The following is a 21154-nucleotide window of genomic DNA, read 5'->3' as shown; positions in this document are numbered from 1 at the left end:
ACAGTGTTTTTGGAAAAACAGCGCTACCAGCGGCCACTGACGATATTATATGTTTATGTTGAGCGCTGTTGCAGTAAAAAAAAGAAGTCATATTAAAATTAATTTGTTTATGTGGGTGTTAAGAGATGTCGCAATTTTTTATGGTACTCATAACATTTTAGATACATTTTTTTCCTTTTTTTCAGTCTGTTTTTATATGGTACAAACATTTTATATGATAGATAGATAGATAGATAGATAGATAGATAGATAGATAGATAGATAGATAGATAGATAGATAGATAGATAGATAGATAGATAGATAGATAGATAGATAGATAGATAGATAGATAGATAGATAGATAGATAGATAGATAGATAGATAGATAGATAGCATTTTTTTAAATACCCGTTCTAATTGTGTTGCTTATGCTTTTGTTTTTGTATCTAATAGACACAATAACCCACAGTTTTACTTCAAAACACAAAGATGTTCTGGTTATTTTACCCAGTCTGTGGGCGTGTCTGTAGGGTGTGCGTGGGTGTCTACGTGTAACAAAACACGCCCCGGTTAGGAGTATTTTCAAACATTCTTTAGTCCCGTTTTGGAACATCTCCGGAGAGCCTGCAAACTACCTGGTCTGTCAATTCTCTATTATTATAAAATACGGATTATTTTTGCTTTGTTTCACAGTCACAAGTGTTCAACTGATCCGTGCAGCTTTTAATTGATGGCATGTGGTGTTTTAAATAAGAGCGTCTGATTCTTTGTGCAGAATCTTTAGATGAACAAAAAAAAAAAAAAAAGTTTATCCGCATGTGTCTGTGTTTTAATAGACCGCAGCCATGAGTGAAGAAACACCCGCGGATGCGTCCGCAAGAGCGGATCCGTCAAAGGACGAGGCGGCGGAGGAAAGTGTGGGAGATCCGAGGGGAAAGTGGGCCAACAACCAGGAGAGCCTCCTCTCCATGACCGGTCTGCTGGTTGGACTGGTGAACGTCTGGCGCTTCCCTTACATGTGCTACAGACATGGTGGAAGTGAGTGACTTGACGTGCACATAGAACAGACGCAAACAATTACATTTCCCTCAGGGGCCACATGTTATACAGAGGGTGTCCATAAAGAAAAAAAGGGAGAGGAATTATATAATTAAAACAACAAATATATTAGTAAATCATCAAGTTAAATATTTAAAAAATATTTGTTTAAAATCTTGCATTACCCTCTAAGTCTTCTCTAAAAAGTTTTGAGGGGGCAATAAACACTCGCAAAAGTCTTAGAAAGAAATGTATTATGAAAATGTATTATTTATAATGAATAATATAAATTAATACAAATAAAATGTTTGATTTCCACATGATCTTAGACGTTAGACCCAGATATACGGGTCCATGGGGCCACATTTGCCTGTACTTAAAACCTTATTTTCAGAAATGTTCACGACATGTACATCCATTCGTTTTTAAAGTGTCTCTTTTAAATGTTTTATTTGTTGTTTTCCTGTAAGTCATCTGTCATTTTTGTTTTCTCTTTCTACATCATCTATTTCAGTGTAACTGATGAAATATATATATTTTTGTGTTAAGACTAAGAAGCAGTGATTGTTTACCTCCACTGCTCTATAGTGACTCGTCACAGTCACTGGAGCGCTCAGTTAAATTAGGAGAAACAGTTTCTCCGCATGTTAGAAGGAATGCGAGCGTGATCTCCTACATCACTTACATTTGTTTGTTTCCCAGTTGTGTTCCTGATCCCCTACTTCCTGTTCATGATGTTCCTCGGCCTCCCAGTCTTCTTCCTTGAGACGGCGTTGGGCCAGTTCACAAGTCAGGGCGCTGTCACAGCCTGGAGGAAGATCTGCCCCATGTTTCAGGGTAAATTCTCGTCTGGGAGTCACATGCTTTGAGGCATTATGTAATATCGATGCTATTACGCTGCCATTACCAGCAGATCATGTGGCTGAGCATCCACTCGGCATGTAATTGTCTTTCACGCCACAAATATTTTTTGTTTTCTCTTTAATTTTGCGGGAATTCTCCACATCTTTTTTTTTTTTTACAGGTGTGGGTGTTGCCTCGCTGGTCATTCTCATCTACAGGAATATCTACTATATTGTTATAATGGCCTGGACCATCTTCTACTTCATACAATCCTTCAAATTCCCCCTCCCCTGGAGCACATGTGATAACGATTGGAACACAGGTGAGACTTGTTCTCTCAGCTATATTGTAAGTTCTGTAGTGTCTGGTGAACGTCTAAGCACATGACCAATCACAAGCCAGTCTCTTGTTTGCTAAAGAATTTGTGAGAGAATAAAGGGAAAAGGCTCCTGATCAGCTCATTCTTAAAGCAAAGAACGGGACCATAATAATAATAATAATAATAATAATAAAACCATGAACTCACGTTCACAAGGGGTCCAGGGTTAGGCAGTAGTGATGGGTTGATGAGGCCTCATGAAACAGCTGATGTATCATAATACACTTCCTTTACTTCGAGAGTAGATTAGAGTCCAATATTATAAAGCAGAGAGTGCCCTCTAGTGGCCTTTCAAAATGAAGACACTGTATCGTCATACAGTTTTTTATATACTGTAGCTCAGGGGTGCTCACACTTTTTCGGTTCACGAGCTACTTTTATAATGATCAAGTTCAAAAGATCTACCTTCATCAAATTTGCTCAACATAAGTAAGAACATACTTCACTCAGATGATCGCGTGATTTAATAAAATATGATATAAGAAAATAGTAAAGAGAGCTCTGATTGGCCGCTGTGCATGTCAATCAAATAGTTATTGTGCCGATTGATTGACAATTTGATTGACATGCACAACGGCCAATCAGAGCTCCTGCCTCTTCCACTGAACGCTCGGCAAAGTTCATATGAATCAAGAATAAAAAGAGCAAAACGTGACGACAGTCATTTTACGCAATTCAGAAAAACGATATAGAATTATAAGCTTGTTTTTTTTATATATAATACATCGAATAAAATAATGCGCGTTTGATCGCTTCAGGTTCTTCTCTACGAGAGTCACAGAAACATGACGTCAGGTCCATCAAAGTTAAGCTGCAGATTCCAATGAAAGTGCAACAAATGCTGGTTTTCCTTTTGTGATCACGTCCTTAAAACACACTTGTATTAATACACCATCACATGATGACTATTTGTAAATTACCTTTATCTCACGAATATAATAAGAATACGCAGAAACACGCTAAACAGTTACATGTGAGCCACAAATTCTAATAACGTCAGAGACGATCAGACAAAGCGATGATGATGTGAAGTTACCGGTTAACAGTTTTATTCTCGTTAAACTTCGTCTGAAGATGTTTTAAAATGTAAATAATCCACTTGTGTGATTCATATCAGACATATTTAAAATTAACAAATATAAACAGTTTGAATTCATGTTTTCATTTGTTTTTGTTTTTTCATGATCACAAAAATGGAGAAATTTAAGTCTTGTCCTTCATTTAAATATGATCGGCATATTGAAATGGAGGCATGGAAAGGGATGAACCCGTCTGAATTCTTTGTTGATTTTGATGAACAAAGGAAAAGGGCTTGAATTCGTGTCGAGCACAGATTCTTACACATTAAATTTTTTTTTGCATCATTTGGGTTCGAATGAATGACCATTTTTAGAAGGAAATCAATGCAATTCTTAGTACATGAGTCTGAACTTGTCTGCAGTGGAGGGTGAGATTTAACAAAGGCTGACACTGAGCTTAAGACAGGGTCTCATGGATCTCATGGACATTTTTGGAAGTTACTCTCAGAGGAAAAGTATCTTCTTATGAGGAAATATGCTCCTCACGGACTGAACTATTTGAATCTAGTTATTTATGTAAGTCAGCATTTCTATGAAGATGATTAAATCCACACATCCTTCCATCATGACTGATCATCATTCACTTCATTCAGTCATCTGAGTAAAGTATGTTCTTACTTACGTTGAACAAATTTGATGAAGGTAGATCTTTTGAACTTGACAATTATAAAAGTAGCTCGCGAACCGAAAAAGTGTGAGCACCCTATGAACAAGTAAGAAGTAGAAAACCATGAGCCTTACATTTCAACTAATGTGTTGATTTAAGTAAGTAGGTAAGTATTTTTATTTGTATAGCGCTTTTCCAGACCAGGGTCACAAAGCGCTTAAACAATCAAAACAATATTCAATAAAGAATATACTTTAAAGATCAAGATAAAACTGATAACACAACAGGAGTTCTAGAAAATCAAGGAAAAGCCCTAAGAAATAAAAACGTTTCTTAAAGGAGTCAGTAGACTCCATCAAGCGTGTCTTAAATAGATGTTGGACTCTATTGTACTCATCAGTATGTTTGTACAAAACTCTCTTTTTATTCATAAACTTACATTGGAAAATGTGCTTAAGCCCCACCCACTGAAAACACTGGAGATTAAGTCTTGTTTACCATAACCACACCCACTCTACTGATATTGGTCAAACATCGAGGTTCGTCACCAAGTCATCAATGCCTGAAGTGTCCACCTCGAAGGGACTCGTTTTGTAAACAAAGCGGGGCGTGATTACATCTGGCTGGAGGAGGAGTGACGCCATTATTACGTCATAATGCACTCCGCTCTCGTAACCTTACTAACTCATTCGCTGAGATTTCAGACGGGAGAGAACTTTATAAAGTAATTAAGTAATAAGTTCAAAACATAGTCATGATGAGAGACTTACTGCATCTTGGAGAGGAAAACTTCAACATTTGAAACATTTGAGTGAGTCAGGAGAATTGGGTTTTCATACAAGTTGCTCTGTAATAAAATATTTAAGATTTTGGAATTTGTTAATAATTTAAACTAGGAATGTAAATTTAAGAAGTTGCAGAGCCTTAAATTGAGATAACACTGTTATAGCCATAAATCCAAAGGTATTGAATATTTGCACAATAAGTTATTTTTGTTTTTCGGCCTTGTTTACCTCATTTTTAGTTTTAATTTTTGGCCAATAATTGGTTTATCTCTGCACTTTATAACCGTTTTTTTTCCTCTCTCTCTTATGGCAGAGACGTGTCACTCCCACATGAGCGTTTATGCAAACCCCCATTTGTACCGTGAAAACTCCAGCTGGTCCTTCCTGAACAACGTCTCATTCGAGGACTACTTCTACAACACCACCGATATGTGAGTTCTGGTCGAGCTACAGATTCTTTAAAGCCTCTCGTACTGAAGAACACAACGTTAAAACATTCCTCTGTAACACATTAAAGTTTAATTAACGAGAGCTGGAACGTTCTTTTATAAAAGCACGGAAAGAAACATCGACACACATAAATGATCAAACTCAATTCCTGAGATATCTAATATTCCTGGCTTTTATTTGGGCTGAACTGACCTTTGCTATGATAATCCAAACTTTATTCATCATGACATGACTGATTCCTTTTTTATTTGAGCAAAACTGATTTAATTCCAAGAAGGTTTTGAGGGATTTTCAACAGTCATTCTTCAAAATGATTTCATCTCATAGTTTATTTCATGTCAAAAAAGTAAAGTATACTGATCTTAACAGCTCAGATTACTTTGTTCTATTTTTAAGATTTCTTTATTTTAACATTTTCTTAAGGTTTTATTGACAGTTTTTGTGATTCAACATAGCATTTTGAAAACAACAGTAGTTAAAACATGGCGTCTAGATGCGACCACTAAAGAGAAAACTTAGAGGTTTTCTTTTAGACGTGTTGATCATTTGCACATATTTAAGCTGAAAGACATTCACGTTACATTTTATCTCAGCAGGAGACGATAACAAACAAATCATCATCCAAGACACTTAAATCCACATTCTCACTTTTCATTTTTCTTCTGATTTTTCAGGTCTGGATTTGAGCCATCCCTGCACAGTTCTGAGCATGAGTTCTGGAAGTGAGGGCAAAGCAGAAAAGAAGGGTTTGTGCGAAGCCTATTTAACGGCTCCGTTTCTGTGTTAACTCAGCCACCGTGTGCTGAGGATGTCAGAACACTTGTCTCTCGGGTCGCTCCACTGGGACCTGGCGCTGTGTCTCCTGCTCGCCTGGGTCCTCTGCTTCTTCTGCGTCTTTAAGAGCATCCGATTCTCCGGAAAAGTACGCAGAAATTCCATCATATAATGTATAATATATCATATATCATGTCAATTAATGTATACAATTCTCCCTTTCTCTTATTGTAAGGAATTATATTTTACTTTAATTGGATTTTGGTCAGAAATAACGAATAATTGAAGTGTTTTCTTTACCTCTTCCCTTTAAATCTTCCCTCTTCCTCCTCTTCTTGTCTCTTTCACGCAAATATTGTTATGAACATTTCTCTGATGTTTTTTAATTTATACATTGAGGAAAAAAGGAACCCGCCAGGTTGTCAACACTACATTTTTTTTACACTAGATGTATTTTCATTGGATTTTGCTTTCCATTTCATTTAATTCTTCACGTATGTAATTCTGATGCTGTAAAAATTCTGTTAGAAATGTTTTTTGAGCTCTATCCCTTTATCTTTACTCCTCCTTCCTGTCTACTGACTCCTTCAAGAAACATCTGAAGACATTTTTATTCGTGCAGGCTTTTCCTTGATTTATCTGAGACTCCTGTGTTTTTATTATGTGTCTTAATCTTTTAAATATATATTTTATTGGATATTGTTTTGATTGTTTAAGCGCTTTGTGACCCTGGTCTGGAAAAGCGCTCTACAAATATAAATTACTTACTAACTTACTTACAAATGTTTCTTTTTATTTATACATACAGAAAAAATAACCTTTTAATACCAAGGATTAACAAAAGCAATAAGCAACGTTGAATTCTTTCAATTCATTAAAAAAAACTTGTTATGGATGTGTTTTAGGCTAAATGTTTTAGACCAAAACATAAAAACGCTAGACCAGGGGTTGGCAAACTCGGTCCTCGAGGGCCGCAGGGTGTCCAGGTTTTTGTTCCAACCGATCAAGAGGACACATTTTGACCAATCAGGTGTCGAAGGAGTGTAATCAGTTGATTGTCAGTCAGGTGTTGCTTGTTTCTGCTGAAACCTCATTGGTTAAAATGTGAATGCTCAATCGGTTGGAACAAAAACCTGCACACCCTGCGGCCCTTGAGGACCGAGTTTGCCCACCCCTGCGCTAGACGGACAGTTGAGCACCCCAACCACTGTCCTTCAATGGAATGAATCTTTAGTGGCACGAGCAAAGTAAAAAAATCAAATCATGTTTTTGAAAAGTCAATGGAAACTTTTGTTGTTAACTATCGTTTTTAGCATTTTAATAGTGAGTGATCCTAACGTGTGTGGACTGTCCTGCAGGTGGTGTACGTCACCGTGACTTTGCCGTACCTCCTGATGGTCGTCCTGTTCTTCCGCGGAGTGACACTTCCGGGGGCCGGTCAAGGCCTGATGTATTACCTGGTGCCAGACTTCTCGAGGCTCGCTACTTTTGAAGTAAGAGAACATCAAATTCAAATGACAACTTAAGTTCCAGTGTTGCTATTTTTGTTTAAGCTTTGCGGCTGTTAATTAAATGTGTCTTCGTGGAAGCCTGATCGCAGACATGCACGCTCACAAAGACTCATGTGTCACAGCCAGAGAGCGTCTCTTTATCTCCTCCACCTCTTCCTCTCGACAGTTCACAGTTTGACCCCAAGCTTTTAAGGGGTCACATACTTGAGCGCTGAGGTCGCGTTTCTGTCGGGATGGGGTGAGGAGCGGTTTGTGGAACACTTCCTGAATGAAGAGGCGAAACCACATTTTTGCTCCTCATCTTTTAACTTCAGTGTCTGTCACGTACCATAAAACATTCCTGGTTCAGATTTGAAATTTTAAAACTAACAAGTTGATTGATTGATTGATTGATTGATTGATAGATAGATAGATAGATAGATAGATAGATAGATAGATAGATAGATAGATAGATAGATAGATAGATAGATAGATAGATAAAAAGGATACAAAGATTAACAGTAATAGAATCATCTTTTCTTTTCACTCATTAAACAATCTAATAGCACGAGAATGAGTCCCTGAGTCTATTAGTGTTGCATCTGCGAAGGAGAAATTCAAGTTTAAAGAATTCAGAGTGAGAAATTTTACGTGCAATGTTTCTTTTATGAAGCATAGAGTAACGAGAGAATATTAACCGACTCCCTCGTACTTCCTGTTTCCTATGTAGGATGTCGCACCATATTGGTAGATATCGATTGCTTTTCCTTGGTTGCCAGGAATTTATCACTGAAAATCTTTACACCAATTTTCCAACACTGGATTTATTTAGACCAAATTTCTAACGCTTCATTTATTTACATTGAATTCAATTTCATTTTCAATCAAATGTGTACACTTTATATTTATTTACATAACATTTTACACATTTTACTTTACACTGAATTTATTCATGCACAAAATATACAATATGCAACACTAATAGACTCAGGGACTCATTCAGTCCTCGTGCTATTAGGATGTATAATTCTGAGTTTGGGGGCAGGAGTGGAGTGAAAAGATGATTCTATTACATGTTAATCTTTGTGTCCTTTTCTTTGTTATCTTTCTTTGATCTATGTTCTTCATCTTTATATTTAGATTGTGTCATCTTGCACTTTTTATTGCGCTTTGTTCTTGTTCTTGTTTAATGAATCTATCGTCTGTGTTGCTGTGTGCTGGAAAAACAATTTCCCGAAGGAGACCTTCAGAGGAATGATTAAAGTGTATCTAATCTAATCTAATCAAAAAGTTGAGTCTAATTTTACATTCATATATGTGCTGTTTAGACCCAACTTTTCCTTCTCAGTACACAATTTAAAGTCTTCAGAATGTTCAAGGCCCTCTGACCCAATATTGAGATGATATGATGTGTTCCAAGAGCATTTATTTAAGAGGAAAAACAAATGACTGTAGTGAATACGGGAGAAATACGGTGCCACGACTGCAACATAAAAGTTTCACCATCCGTCTTTAAGGGTTTTAGCAATCAGTCTTAGGCATAAACAAGTTGAGTGTTACATTTTTAATTATTATAGTGTATTAATTTAATTAACTTCAATAAAAAGGTAAAAATCTACAAAAAAAAGAAAGCCAACTAGAAAAAGGTAAACTATAAGTTATGTTTGAAACATACAAACAAAACCATTCATATTAATGGCTGGAGAAGTACAACAATGATGGCCTTTACTATTTATTTTTGGAAAAATCTATTGAATAATTATTTAAAACCAACACAAACAGTAGTAAAATTAAGTTTGTCCTGAATTTGTTGGGATGTGTTTTTTGGTCGGAGCTATTGAACCCTTATGGCACAAAATAAAACTTTAATTGTCTTAATTTAACTACATACTCGACAGAGACTGACAATTCAGCACTTAAACCTCGGTCCCTAAGTTTTGTGTCAAGTTTGTCTTAGAATTACTGCATGTGCAAAAAAACTGCACCTACTTTCAGAATGTCCACAAATCTTGCATGTCTTTTTCAAGTCAGATAAATGGTGGTGAATATATAAATGGACATGTTTTCCACCAAGAAGACGCTACAATGGATGGTTCTTGAAAGACGGAGACCATTGTGCAATCTTAATGAATGGCTTTTTGGTCCCCCATCGACTCTGTGTGTCAGTAATATAAACACAGCAGAGAAGCAGTTTCCGGTCCAAGTTTGCAAGTTTCTTTGTAAACACACGGAACAACACGCAATCATCATGTGAATCATAATAATTATGCACAGGTAGTTGTGTTCATGCTGGGAGGAACGGTGGGGAAAACCGTGTTGCAACATTTGGAGCAATCTGGCTCAAAGAACCGGTTGGGATACGACCAGATGCTCTATAATTAAAACCTCTCCTCTGGCTTCTCTGATTGATCCTCATTTTTCTTTCTAACGTCTTTGATTCATGGCTGAATAGAATGTGTTGTCGATCGGAATGACGCTCGCACACAAATGGTGTATTCACATGCATTCTTGCAGTCCGTGCTGTGAAGGCTGTTTGCCGTGCAATGTGGTGTAAAAGCCTGGGGCCCTCATTAGGGGCTGATAAAAGGGGGACATCTGGAGGGGTGGACGTTTGGAGCTTTGCCAATCGCATGTCTCTCAAGAGTGTGATGCAGATGTCAGACAAAGAGTCTATTTAAACACTAGAAAAGTCTCGGACGTGATCTCGTTATATTGCAACGGTTTGTTGGTTGAGAAGTTCGTGGTTGCCAGAGGAGTTTGAGCGAAACTTCTGTGTTCTCCACAGGTCTGGGAGGGTGCGGCTTCATATGTCATATACTCCCAGTCTCTGAGCCTGGGGGTTCTGACGACAATGGGCAGCTACAACAAGTTCAAGCACAACACTTACAGGTAAGATCTATCAGTTAAAAACACAAAACTGGTTCAAAAACAACACAAGACCATGTTTTGAACTTAATACTTTATCAAGTTCTCCACCGTCTGAAATCTTGGCGAACGAGAGGTTATGAAAGCGGATTCCATTATGGTGTAATAATGGCTTCACTCCAGCTGTAATCACACCTGCTTTTTTAATACAATATGAGTACAATGAGGTCCAACATCTACTTCAGAGGCAAAGATCAAATGTTATCAAGAGACTTGCAGTATTAAGTCACATTGTCTTACTCAGTATTAGGTTTCGAGCTACTCTTTACTTGAAATAGTGCCAAGCTCACCGTGGATCGTCCAGACATAGGTACAGAGTAAAGGGCGTCGTTAAAATAAAAGCTAGTACTACCTCAGTCATGATTGTTCAAAAATAACATTTTACAGAAAATATGAAAAAAATGTATAAAAAGGTTTCGTATAGTTGTTTTAAAGCAGCCCAACGTAACATTTTGTCTTTTTTTTTCAAGACCCTTCCTCTTATTTTGTAAACACATTTCTATGCTGTATTTGACAACTGCGCAAGGGTGGAGCCACAATGTAGCAATAACACTTGTTGCAATCACTGTGGAGGGAGCCAGAGACAATATTTTCAAATAGGAATTGCTGCTTCAATAGACACTAAAGTGTCTTTACTGGCATTTGAGTTGTTACTTTTGGTCCCTTGTGTCTCAGCATGTGCGTAAATAATACAACGTGACGATCGGATTACATTGTTTGATAAACCATTGAAACAAATCAAAGGGTTAGACTGACTTGTGATAGTTTGATATTTGGTCTTTCCTAATGTGTCACACGGTCATGTACGAACTTGAACTTTCTGCCGTTCAATCACGACAAAGGGGTGTGATCAGGACGTTGTGAGTGCAAATCTTTAGATCTTTTATAGCGACTGTTAAAAGTCAAAAATCCAAAATCTTACAAAAAGGACTTAATTGAATAAAAAAGGTTGGAAAAGCCATGTCAAGTCATGGTGTTGAACTATCATGATTTTGATCTAGCAGACGCTTGTCCATACTCTCTTGAGGGCCACATAAATACAGTTCAAGGGCCGGATTTGATATTGTGCCATGTGGGTCTGTTTTTCAAACTCATAAAAGTATAAACGTGTGTGAATTTAATCACCAATTTCTTTTTTTCCTCTTGTTGTTTCCTTGCAGGGACTGTATGCTTCTGTGCGGTGTGAACGCTGCGACCGGGATCTTTGCCGGACTCATCGTGTTTTCATTTATAGGTTTTATGGCTCACGACATGGGTGTTGCAATTGAAGAAGTGGCCTCTAGTGGTAAGCTATCAGACTATGTCCGACTAGTTAGCATTCTGGATTCGTGGCCCCTGTATCGTCAAACTTCTCCTCTGGCAGGTCCTGGTCTGGCCTTCCTTGCCTTTCCAAAAGTGTTGTCACTGCTGCCTGCACCGCGTTTCTGGGCCATGTTGTTCTTCCTCATGATCTTCCTGCTGACCCTCAACTCCCAGGCATGTCAAGACCGACGCTGAAACTAGAGCCCAGACTTCAAGCTATAAACCACAAACATCTGTTTGTCTCCAGTTTCTGAGCGTGGAGAGCATGATCGCCACCGTCACCGACCTCTTCCCAGGTCAGCTGAGGAAGGCAGGGGTCAGAGAGATCCTGGCGCTGGTTATCGCTGGAATCTGCTTTTTGCTGGGACTGCCTTTAGTGACTCAGGTAGGAGAGATAATCTGTCGCCCCTCGTCCATATCACTCTTCTTGACCTCTTCCATCGCGCCCTCACTCTCTTCTTCGACTCCTGTCTACTCTGCTCTGTTTCTTCTCATTTTTCCACACGCGATGAAGTCGCAGTAACAATAGATCTTTTCTCACAACAAATTCAATTCCACATAATACACCATTAAAGGGATAATTCACCCAGAACTTTGCTCACCCTCACAAAGGTTAGTAGAATTTTCAGAGTAATGTGTCTCTTAACAGACGATTAGCGTGGAGGAGTTTGAGTCTTTTTAAGTGTGTCTTTTTGGACAAGTAGTAAGAAAGGTGAACATACATTTTGGCCTATAACACTAAAAAATACAGTTTACTCTGAAAATAATCCAAACCCTTGAGGGTGAGTAGAAAATGAGTGCAATTAGAATTTTGGGGGAATTAACCCTTTAAATATTTAATGTAAACTGATAATTGTACCTAAAACTAAACGTTCTTTTATTAGAATGAATGTATTATACATTTAATTATATTTTTAATTTATTCTAAATCATTAAAGGCTTCTATTTTTAAAAGTCACTCTCTCTATTCTATTCTTTTCCCTTTTCCAAAAGTACACCTCATTTTAGAAACCCAAACCAAAAGCGTAGTAAGAAGTTAGACATGGAAATGCTTCTATCATCAATAAATGATAAAAAATTTCGTTTTCAGCTCAACATTTTAGTTTCAAATGAAAGATAAATCTTAAAACTGCTTTTTATGTTTTCACAAAATCAGGGTTTTCCATTTGTCTTGTAAAAAATATAAATCTTTCTCAGGGCGGATTCATACTTTTCCACGTCATCGACCAGTTTGGACCCAGTGCACCGTGCGTGCTTCTGATCACGGGCATGGAGACGTTTATTGTGGCCTGGGTTTATGGTAAGAAAGTCTTATCTGTTTAGGACAACGTTTAAAACAGGAAACCTCACTTGAAACCTGAAAAGAATCATGATTTATTTAGTGATTTTCAAGACTGAACAAAGCTTGTCTCAGACGTCATCGTCTGGAAAGCAATTTCATTTGACGCTGTAGTAAGGTCGCCATCTTCTGGCACATTGGTAAACTGCGTCTGAGTGGCAACCTGGCTGCAATATTGTAACGATCAAAAAATAGTTTTTTTTTTTCATTTTTTAAACGTAAAACCAATTAACAAATGTATACATCACCATGTGAATCTCCTTTTTTCTCTAACACTTTGCAGGAGCGGATCGTTTCCTGGACAACATAAAGGACATGATGGGCGTCACTCCCTATCCCGTCATGAAGTATTGCTGGTTGTTCATTACTCCATTCCTGTGTGCGGTGAGTCTCCCTCATTATTCTTCACAACAAGCATTTCAAACTCTTGACCCTGTATTCAAATCTGGAGCTCCTTTAACAACGATCAGCTATAGTTGGTTGAGATGTAACTATTACCTCCATATCGTTTGAATCAGAGGAGAGTTTAGATGTTTCGGACATGTTGACATGGTTGTCTAAAAATTAAAAATAATCTACCTTCTTAATCTTAGACAGCCGCGCACCTGATACATTCTTCCTCTCTTCCTTTTTCTGAACCTCTACCCCTAAATCTCTTCTGTCTGACTATTGGAGAAGTACATGACTGAAAGAACATGTGTGTGGGCTGTGATAGCTTAAAAAATTCAATAACCAAAAAGGTTTGACACTAATGTACAGCATCCTCTACATCACACCCTGAGATTCCAGTAATGTTTCCCATATAAAGTCAAAATTACACTATAAACAGATTTAGTAATATGTTTCCCATTCATTTTATTATAAGCTCAAGTCTATGTATAACTGGTTGAAGATATTTGTTTGATGACATTTCTTCTTCTATTGTCTCCCTTTAGTTAATATTTTTGATGGATATTTCTTATAATAATAATAATAATTGATAGGTTTTATACATATTACTGTTGTGCTTTTCCATCATATCAAAGCAGCTTTAGGTAGTTTGGGTACCTTCATATTTTTGTACTAAAATAACTTGTGATGACACATCAACTTAAAACTAGTTGAATGACTATGATATACCGTGACTTGAGGTGTTTGGTGTGATTTTTATTTTCACTTTAAAAGGTCTTGGATGGTGTGAACATGCTACATATCGCACTGGTTGAATTACGATACAAAAACCAAGTTAAAGACTACAAAGCCATCATAACGCATATCATATTTCATTATCCACAATCTGATTCCTTACCTCATCGATATCCATCCTTCATTCAATGGAAGCTTTTTGCGACATTTAGCGAGTGCTCATGGGAAATGTGGTCTCCCGCTGGGCTACACACTACCACTTTAGTCCAACTTTAGTTTCCCCATGAGGATATTTAATTCCCCCCCTGGTCTACATCGCCGACATCCACAGATCTCTCATTGATAATTGCTAAAAAACTCACCAGAAGCTAACGATACAGAGAGCATCCCTTCGACGTAGACATCATACACATGCGGTAGAACCTCGAGTCTTTGCCGGAGCAATGTTGTTATAGACGCTGTGACCAGCTTCATTCTGTTATACTTCTTTCAGGTGATGCTACAGTTTGAGTTGGCCAACAATTATCCGTGGTACATCTACGAGTACGCACCCGGCCCTGGCATCCGTGCACTCTGCGCTCTGATCTTAGCCACGCCAATGGTCATGATCCCAATCTTCCTCCTGGGCTCCTTGCGCAAGGTGAGAGAAAATCTTAACTTTCTCGGTCCGACAATACAAACCATCTTGTTTTTTCCACGTGCAGAACTCAGACAACATGACCACTCCGGACGGCGACCTGCGACAGGCGTGGCCCCACAAGCCCCGGCTGACTCTGTGCAAGAGGGTGGTGATCGGGTCGACGGCACCGCCGCCCACGGTGGAGATGAGCGAGAAGGAGAGGATGGATCGGCTGGGCGTAGTTTAGGCGTCCAGAAGTTGAAATATGCACTATATCGAACAAGTATTAACCTCATTACTCTTTTTATCTCCTGGTATCAAACGTTGGCATCATGTTACTGAAGAATAACTGTATTTTATTGAATATAAATACGATCATTCTATGAAACAAAAGCCATTTTGTGAGTTCTGAAAAATGTGATTCAAGAAATGACGTTTGTTGATTCAATAACACATATTTCAATGTCAACCTGCACGTTTGACTTTGACTTTGACTATAACTATACTATAACTATAATGATAAAAGCAAGGAACAACTCTTCAGGTTATTTTTACATCTGTGAATGTCTTAAAACTAGATGGACAGATAGATAAACTTTGGTTTTCATAGGTGAAATTAGAAATGCTTTGTAGGTACTTTTACTTACTATCATGTCTCCATATCATCAACGTCATACAACAATTAAACAAGTTCTCTTTGGTCCCTTTCATTGAAACAACTGTAACAAGTATGGTATATATCATCTACTACTAACTACTACTAAATACTGTATGTATGCTTGTTATTTCCAAAATAAACATATTTTTTTTCGATTTTGATTGAATGATTCTTTATGAGTTGAACTGATTTGTTATCGGGTCAAACTGGGGGCTTTGGAGTTCATGTTGGTTACTAACAAGTCAATATGTGTAAACTAGTTCTTTGACTCGGGGGGGGGGGGGGACAAAAAAGTGATTCATTATACACTGATGGAGAAAACTGGGAACAAAGGTTCACTTGGCCAAACACAAAAATGACTCCAGACATCGGCCTCAAAAAAACCGAGTATGGCATCCAAAGAGTTACAGCTCTCGTTGGCCTCAGGTAACATCTTAATCTTCAGAATATTTCCAAGAAAACCAAGATAATCCCAGAAATTGTGAGATGAAATCTTTTGAAAACGTTTCAGAAGTTAAGTGGCCTTTTACATCTGGCGTCACAACTTGTATTTGACAAAGACATGTCTGTAGTTCAACACTGCAGAAAATTGACCTGAAACTAAGAAAATTATGTCACAACACAATCTGGAGCTTGTAATTCATGCGTTTGTGACTTCTGCTTTAGACTATTGTAACAGTTTATTTTCTTGTTTTAACAAGAGCTGTCTTTTCTTCTTTAACATAGTGTATATTTTAACATTCAAGTGATTTTTCTTCTTTAATAAAGTGTATATTTTAACATTCAACAGTTTTTCTTCTTTAACATAGTGTATATTTTAACTCTAAAGTGTTTTTTGTTCTTTAATATAGTATATATTTAACTGTAAAGTGTTTTTTTCTTTAATATAGTGTATCTTTAACTTTAAAATGTTTTTTATATTTTTTAATATAGTGTATATTTTAACATTAAAGTGTTTTTTCTTCTTTAATGTAGTGTATATTTAAATGTTAAGTGTTTTTTCTTCTTTAATATAGTATATATTAAATATATATATTTATATATATATTATATAGTATATATTAGTTGCCAGTTTCACTGTTGTGTTTTCTGTGCAATGAAAATAAAAGAAAGTCTAAAGTCTAAAATATATTTTAACTGTAAAGTTTTTGTGGCTACAGATTTCATACCCGACTGACTAAATAATGCTTGTGTACTGAATAAGCCAGTTCATGGATGCTAAATGCTGGACTGATATCATCGTACTCGTTTATTTACTCACACTTCTTTAAGAGAAATGATCCCTGAAGTGTGTGTCTGCGTAAACTACTTGATTGATATGCTCAGTGTGTGTGTGTGAGATAAAAAATCTCCATCAGGATCCTGAAGTCAGTCATGCGTGTAATACATTGCGACATTCAATTACCATTCACTTCCACTCAGTGCGCCCCCCCCCCCCCACCCCCCCACACACACTTGAGTACACACTTACACTGGATGTTGACTCCATATCTTCCCTGGATTAAATACATCACATCTGAACTTGCTAACAAGGACTTTCGGTGGGGATTTAAATGGGCGAGATGTTGAGTCACATGACATCACGTGTCGACTGACTTCATGCACAGTGTTGGTGGGTATTTTCAGTTAAGTATGATCCCACTCAACAAAGTCTTATTGTCTCCCCTGCACAGCAAGAATTCCCACTGAGCGAGCAGGAAGAAGAGATTAGGTTGTGAGTCATGCAGCAGCAGACTCACAACCAACAATGCATTTGTGTTTAAATTCGGTGATCTATTCTGTGGAGGTTCTCTTCACGAGACCTGAGTTCGAGGCTCAATGTAGACTAATGTTTTATTTTCTCTGTGACAAATGGTTCAAGAAGTGAGATGGACATACGCAGATAACCCACTGAATTGTGAAGTAAGGTACATATTGTTGCCTTTCACAGGTGTCGCTTACTACGTGGGAAAATAAAATAGAAATAAACGTAACTTCTTAGGCGCTCTGGCAATAAAAAAAAGTTTACAACAAAAATCGCGAAAAAAGGCTTTTAACAAAAATACATCAAAAATCAAAAATGTAAGAACAAAAAATCACTCACTTAAGAGAAATGCAAACTGGGTAATTGGGCGTAGTCGTGGTGTGGGACAAGGGCAGGAGGTGCAGGACGAACACAAACACTCTGGCACAAGACAAAGGAAGACACAGATCATTGCTGTGTCTCAAATCGCATACTTCTCTTAGTATACTAGAAGTTAGTATGCATCAGGATAGTGTACATACACTCTTCTTCTACTTCTATCTAACGATGTTTCAACCACCTTTTTGAACGCTATCGACACCTGCTGGCAGCACGTTTGGAAAAATATATAAAGAAAAAATATGAGAATCGAAATATTCGCGAGATATTTCAGCTGGTATCAGCACCTAAGACGTGTCATCCTTCTACTGCTGCGGAAAATGCACCTGTAAGTATATACATATATATATATGCAAATTTCGCATACTAAGAATTGAGACGCACTTACGCACTAAAAATACTAACTTTGAGTACGCAAGTATGGGATTTGAGACACAGCACATGAAACACAAAAGGGAGGAGGGAACAGGAGGAAACAATCGGCGATCAGGGATGACGTTACACCAGGGAAAACTTGAGTAAGTGATTACTGTCTGACACAGACAACCATCCCACATGGTCTCAAAATATTGATATTGATATTGATATTTTTGACCTGGCTCGCCATTCTAATTCAGGTCGGGCGACCAGACGTGCTCTTTTTCCTGCAATAAAAAAAAGGAAGGGCCAAAAATATGGACGACAAAGATAAACTGCTGAAACATTTTTGGAATGGAATGGAAACAACTCATTGAGATCTCGACTAACTGTCTGGATTGGCCTTTATTGGGTTGAGGGAGCGACTTTCCCACATAGCCCATTTTAAATTGATTATTCATTCAAATGAATGAATTGCTGAAATGGATTTTTTTTTACTTATTATAAATGACATTATGTGTGAAAATGAGCAGCACTCTCCATTTCTTTCCAGTTTCTTCTGGTCCTTCATTCAGTGGCTGCTTCAAACAAACTGATTTTAACCAACTCTGACAACTCTACACCTCCCGCCCACACTGCAGTCATTTCCAGATATCTCAGTGGACTTTTTAAAATCCCTGATCAAATCATATTCCGGGTTTTAATGGTCCTCTCCCTGTTGGCAACATGGTGAGATATTGATCCCACAGCCTGCAGGATTTTTCCTTCATTATTCTTTTGAATTGACTGATGATGGAGAGATGGAGTCTTCATGAAGAGATTGTATTTTGTATTTTTTTTTATTCCAATAACGTTAATTGTGTTCACCACACCAGAGTTATTCAGGAGACAACTCTGATCCCCAGATGCCATTGTGCTTGGATAACATTGACTCATAAGCAGCTGCTTCGGGGGTTACCAGGGTTACTGTATCACATTAGTTTTTAATTGTATCACATTCAACATCTTCTTTTCAAACCTGAATCTTTATTTTTACTTGGTTTGGATGGCTAATCAGCTAGTGTAGAACAACTTTTATTAGATAAAACGTTGGATTAATTTCCTGGATTTAGACGCTGGGCTGTTTAGTTAAAACCGTTCACTGTCCTCGTACGATATAAAAGGATCCCTGAAATCATTGATAATATTTAGAGCTGTATTTAGATTCTATTATATATATTAAATATTGTATAAACAAGCAGGAGCTGTCTCGCCTGCAGTTAATACAAAACACTGCAGCGAGAATTCTGACCCGCTCTAGTAGAAGAACTCACATTTCCCTAATCCTTAAAACTCTTCACTGTCTTCCAGTTTCTTTCAGGATCAACTTTAAAATTCTGGTTCTTACTTCCAGATCTATTCATGGTCAGGCTCCTCCTTACATCAGTGATCTGATCCATCCTTACACCCCAGCTCGGGCTCTGAGGTCTGTGGATCAGAATCCATTGATGGTTCCTGAACACGGTCCAGGACCAGAGGAGAGAAATCCTTCCAGGCTGTTGTTCCTGAGCTTTGGAAAGATCTTCCTCTCTCTCTGTGTTTCATGGATCTACTGACTCCTTCAAGAAACATCTTAAGACATTTTCATTTGTGCAGCTTTTTCCTAATTTTCTGGGACTCCTGTGTTTGTCTTATGTGTCTTGAACTTTTAGAATTTTAAAATTTGTATCTTATTTAACTGTATATTGTTTTTGATTGTTCAAGCGCTTTGTGACCCTGGTCTAGAAAGAACTCTTCTTTCCAGATTGGAGAAAAGTTGTTTCAAAAGCTCACAAGAAAAATATTTAATATAGTATGTCATAATATTCAGACATACAGAACACAAACAATGATAAGTAAAAAAAAAGTAAAAGAAAACACAAACAAACTAGTAATAATGTATAATACTAAAAATAATAAATACAAATAAAAATAATTATCAAATTATAAAAATGTATTTCCTGTAAACACAACACAGGGGTGTCCTTGTTGTGACATTACAGAATTATTAGAATTAAATAATAAACTAAAAATAAAAAGGGATTAATAGGGATAAAAATGAAAACAGGTGAAAAATAAAACACACAAATAATAATAACAAACATTAAAAAGACATATGATTCATGAATAATTCATTAAAATAAATGAAATGTTAATAGAATAATGATTTATTTCTTAAAAGAACATAAATAAACTCAATTATAAATAAATCGATGAAAACTCAAAAAATTGGTACAATAAACATTAGTAAAATAAGCACTTGTAAAAGAAAGAAAATTTTGTTTCCATTGACCAAAATCTACCAAAAGTTCCCTGAACATTGAATTTGAGTTGCTGTCATGCATCGATCTTTTACATAACCAACCAGTTTTGTAGGTTTTGTCAATTTAAGTCGGACGTCATTTTAACTTTGCGATCAGATCGAGCCTCCATTAACTTACATAATGTTTCCTGTATCTTGTTTTGTTTATCAGGTCACTTGCTGCATCTGTTACTCCAATATTGGCGTTCCGACAGCCACGCCTTTCAAACATCTTTGCCAACAGTCGATGCTGGTTTCATTTTTCCATAACTGTTTGATGGATGGAGGGGGGGTTCTCTTTTGGGGAATTACTATGGTTACCATCCTGTCAAAAGCTGACCTCACTTAGCACAGCAGACACACAGCGGAACTCCGGACAGAACCGGGCAGGGGGCAGATCCCCGTGGCCCCCGGGGGCCTGCGAGTCACAAGTGGGCAGTAATGAGAGCAGACGTACAGGTCGAACTTTATTACCAGGCACTCGATACCAGCGAGGACCGCCACAGGTCCTCCACACAAACTCTTTGGAGGCAGTAGCTTCATGGTGCCGTCCAGCAGCGGGTCTGCCGGGGGAGAGTGGATGGAAGGAGACCTTCTTCTCGACTCCGGGTGTTCAAGAGCTCGGGTGTGAGGACAAAGTTGATGAACTGACGAAGAAACTAGGAAGCGTTGGGTAAGTCCCATCTTTGTAAACTAAACCCGGGAACTTGAGAAATGAATATGATTTATTATCTTGAGTGTACATACATCTTTAAAAAATGTTTTTTTTATTAATATTAAATATTCATTTGATGTCTTATTCCTCATTATTAAGCCACATTTTAAGGTCATCCTTGATTTTTGTTTTGTTTTGCTACTGATGAGGTCGATAGTTTTCAGCCTTTCGTGCTGTTGGACAATTTGTGTACTTTTAGCTGTCCTCCTAGCAACCCTAAAAAAAAATGTTTGATTTAAGAACATTT

At 37.5% G+C, this 21154-nt stretch overlaps 1 protein-coding gene across 1 annotated transcript; it reads left to right on the top strand.

The window, feature by feature from the left end:
* Window positions 1-587: 587 nt before the first annotated feature.
* LOC148084020 (sodium- and chloride-dependent betaine transporter-like) lies at window positions 588-15509 on the top strand. Its single transcript, XM_087787289.1, has 16 exons — window positions 588-618; window positions 817-1018; window positions 1721-1855; window positions 2043-2183; window positions 5025-5142; window positions 5836-5883; window positions 5954-6083; window positions 7294-7428; window positions 10211-10314; window positions 11511-11635; window positions 11714-11826; window positions 11900-12037; window positions 12850-12952; window positions 13275-13375; window positions 14610-14756; window positions 14821-15509. The coding sequence occupies exons 2-16, from the start codon at window positions 826-828 to the stop codon at window positions 14980-14982; spliced, it is 1893 nt and encodes a 630-aa protein (XP_087643415.1). The 5' UTR covers window positions 588-618; window positions 817-825; the 3' UTR covers window positions 14983-15509.
* The last annotated feature ends 5645 nt before the right edge of the window (window positions 15510-21154 follow it).

The sequence above is a fragment of the Callionymus lyra genome, chromosome 3 (genome assembly GCF_982586985.1).
Source record: "Callionymus lyra chromosome 3, fCalLyr1.hap1.1, whole genome shotgun sequence".
Classification (NCBI taxonomy): Eukaryota; Metazoa; Chordata; class Actinopteri; order Syngnathiformes; family Callionymidae; genus Callionymus; species Callionymus lyra.
The sequence above is the reverse complement of the archived record's forward strand: the minus strand, read 5'-3'. Positions and strand labels throughout refer to the sequence as shown.

Bases quoted from the DNA above. Each gene is read 5' to 3' on its own strand.
- LOC148084020 (XM_087787289.1), top strand. From the start codon at position 826: ATGAGTGAAGAAACACCCGCGGATGCGTCCGCAAGAGCGGATCCGTCA. The intron at 10,315-11,510 runs GTAAGATCTATC...GTTTCCTTGCAG, and splicing joins TTCAAGCACAACACTTACAG to GGACTGTATGCTTCTGTGCG. The intron at 11,636-11,713 runs GTAAGCTATCAG...CTCCTCTGGCAG, and splicing joins TGAAGAAGTGGCCTCTAGTG to GTCCTGGTCTGGCCTTCCTT.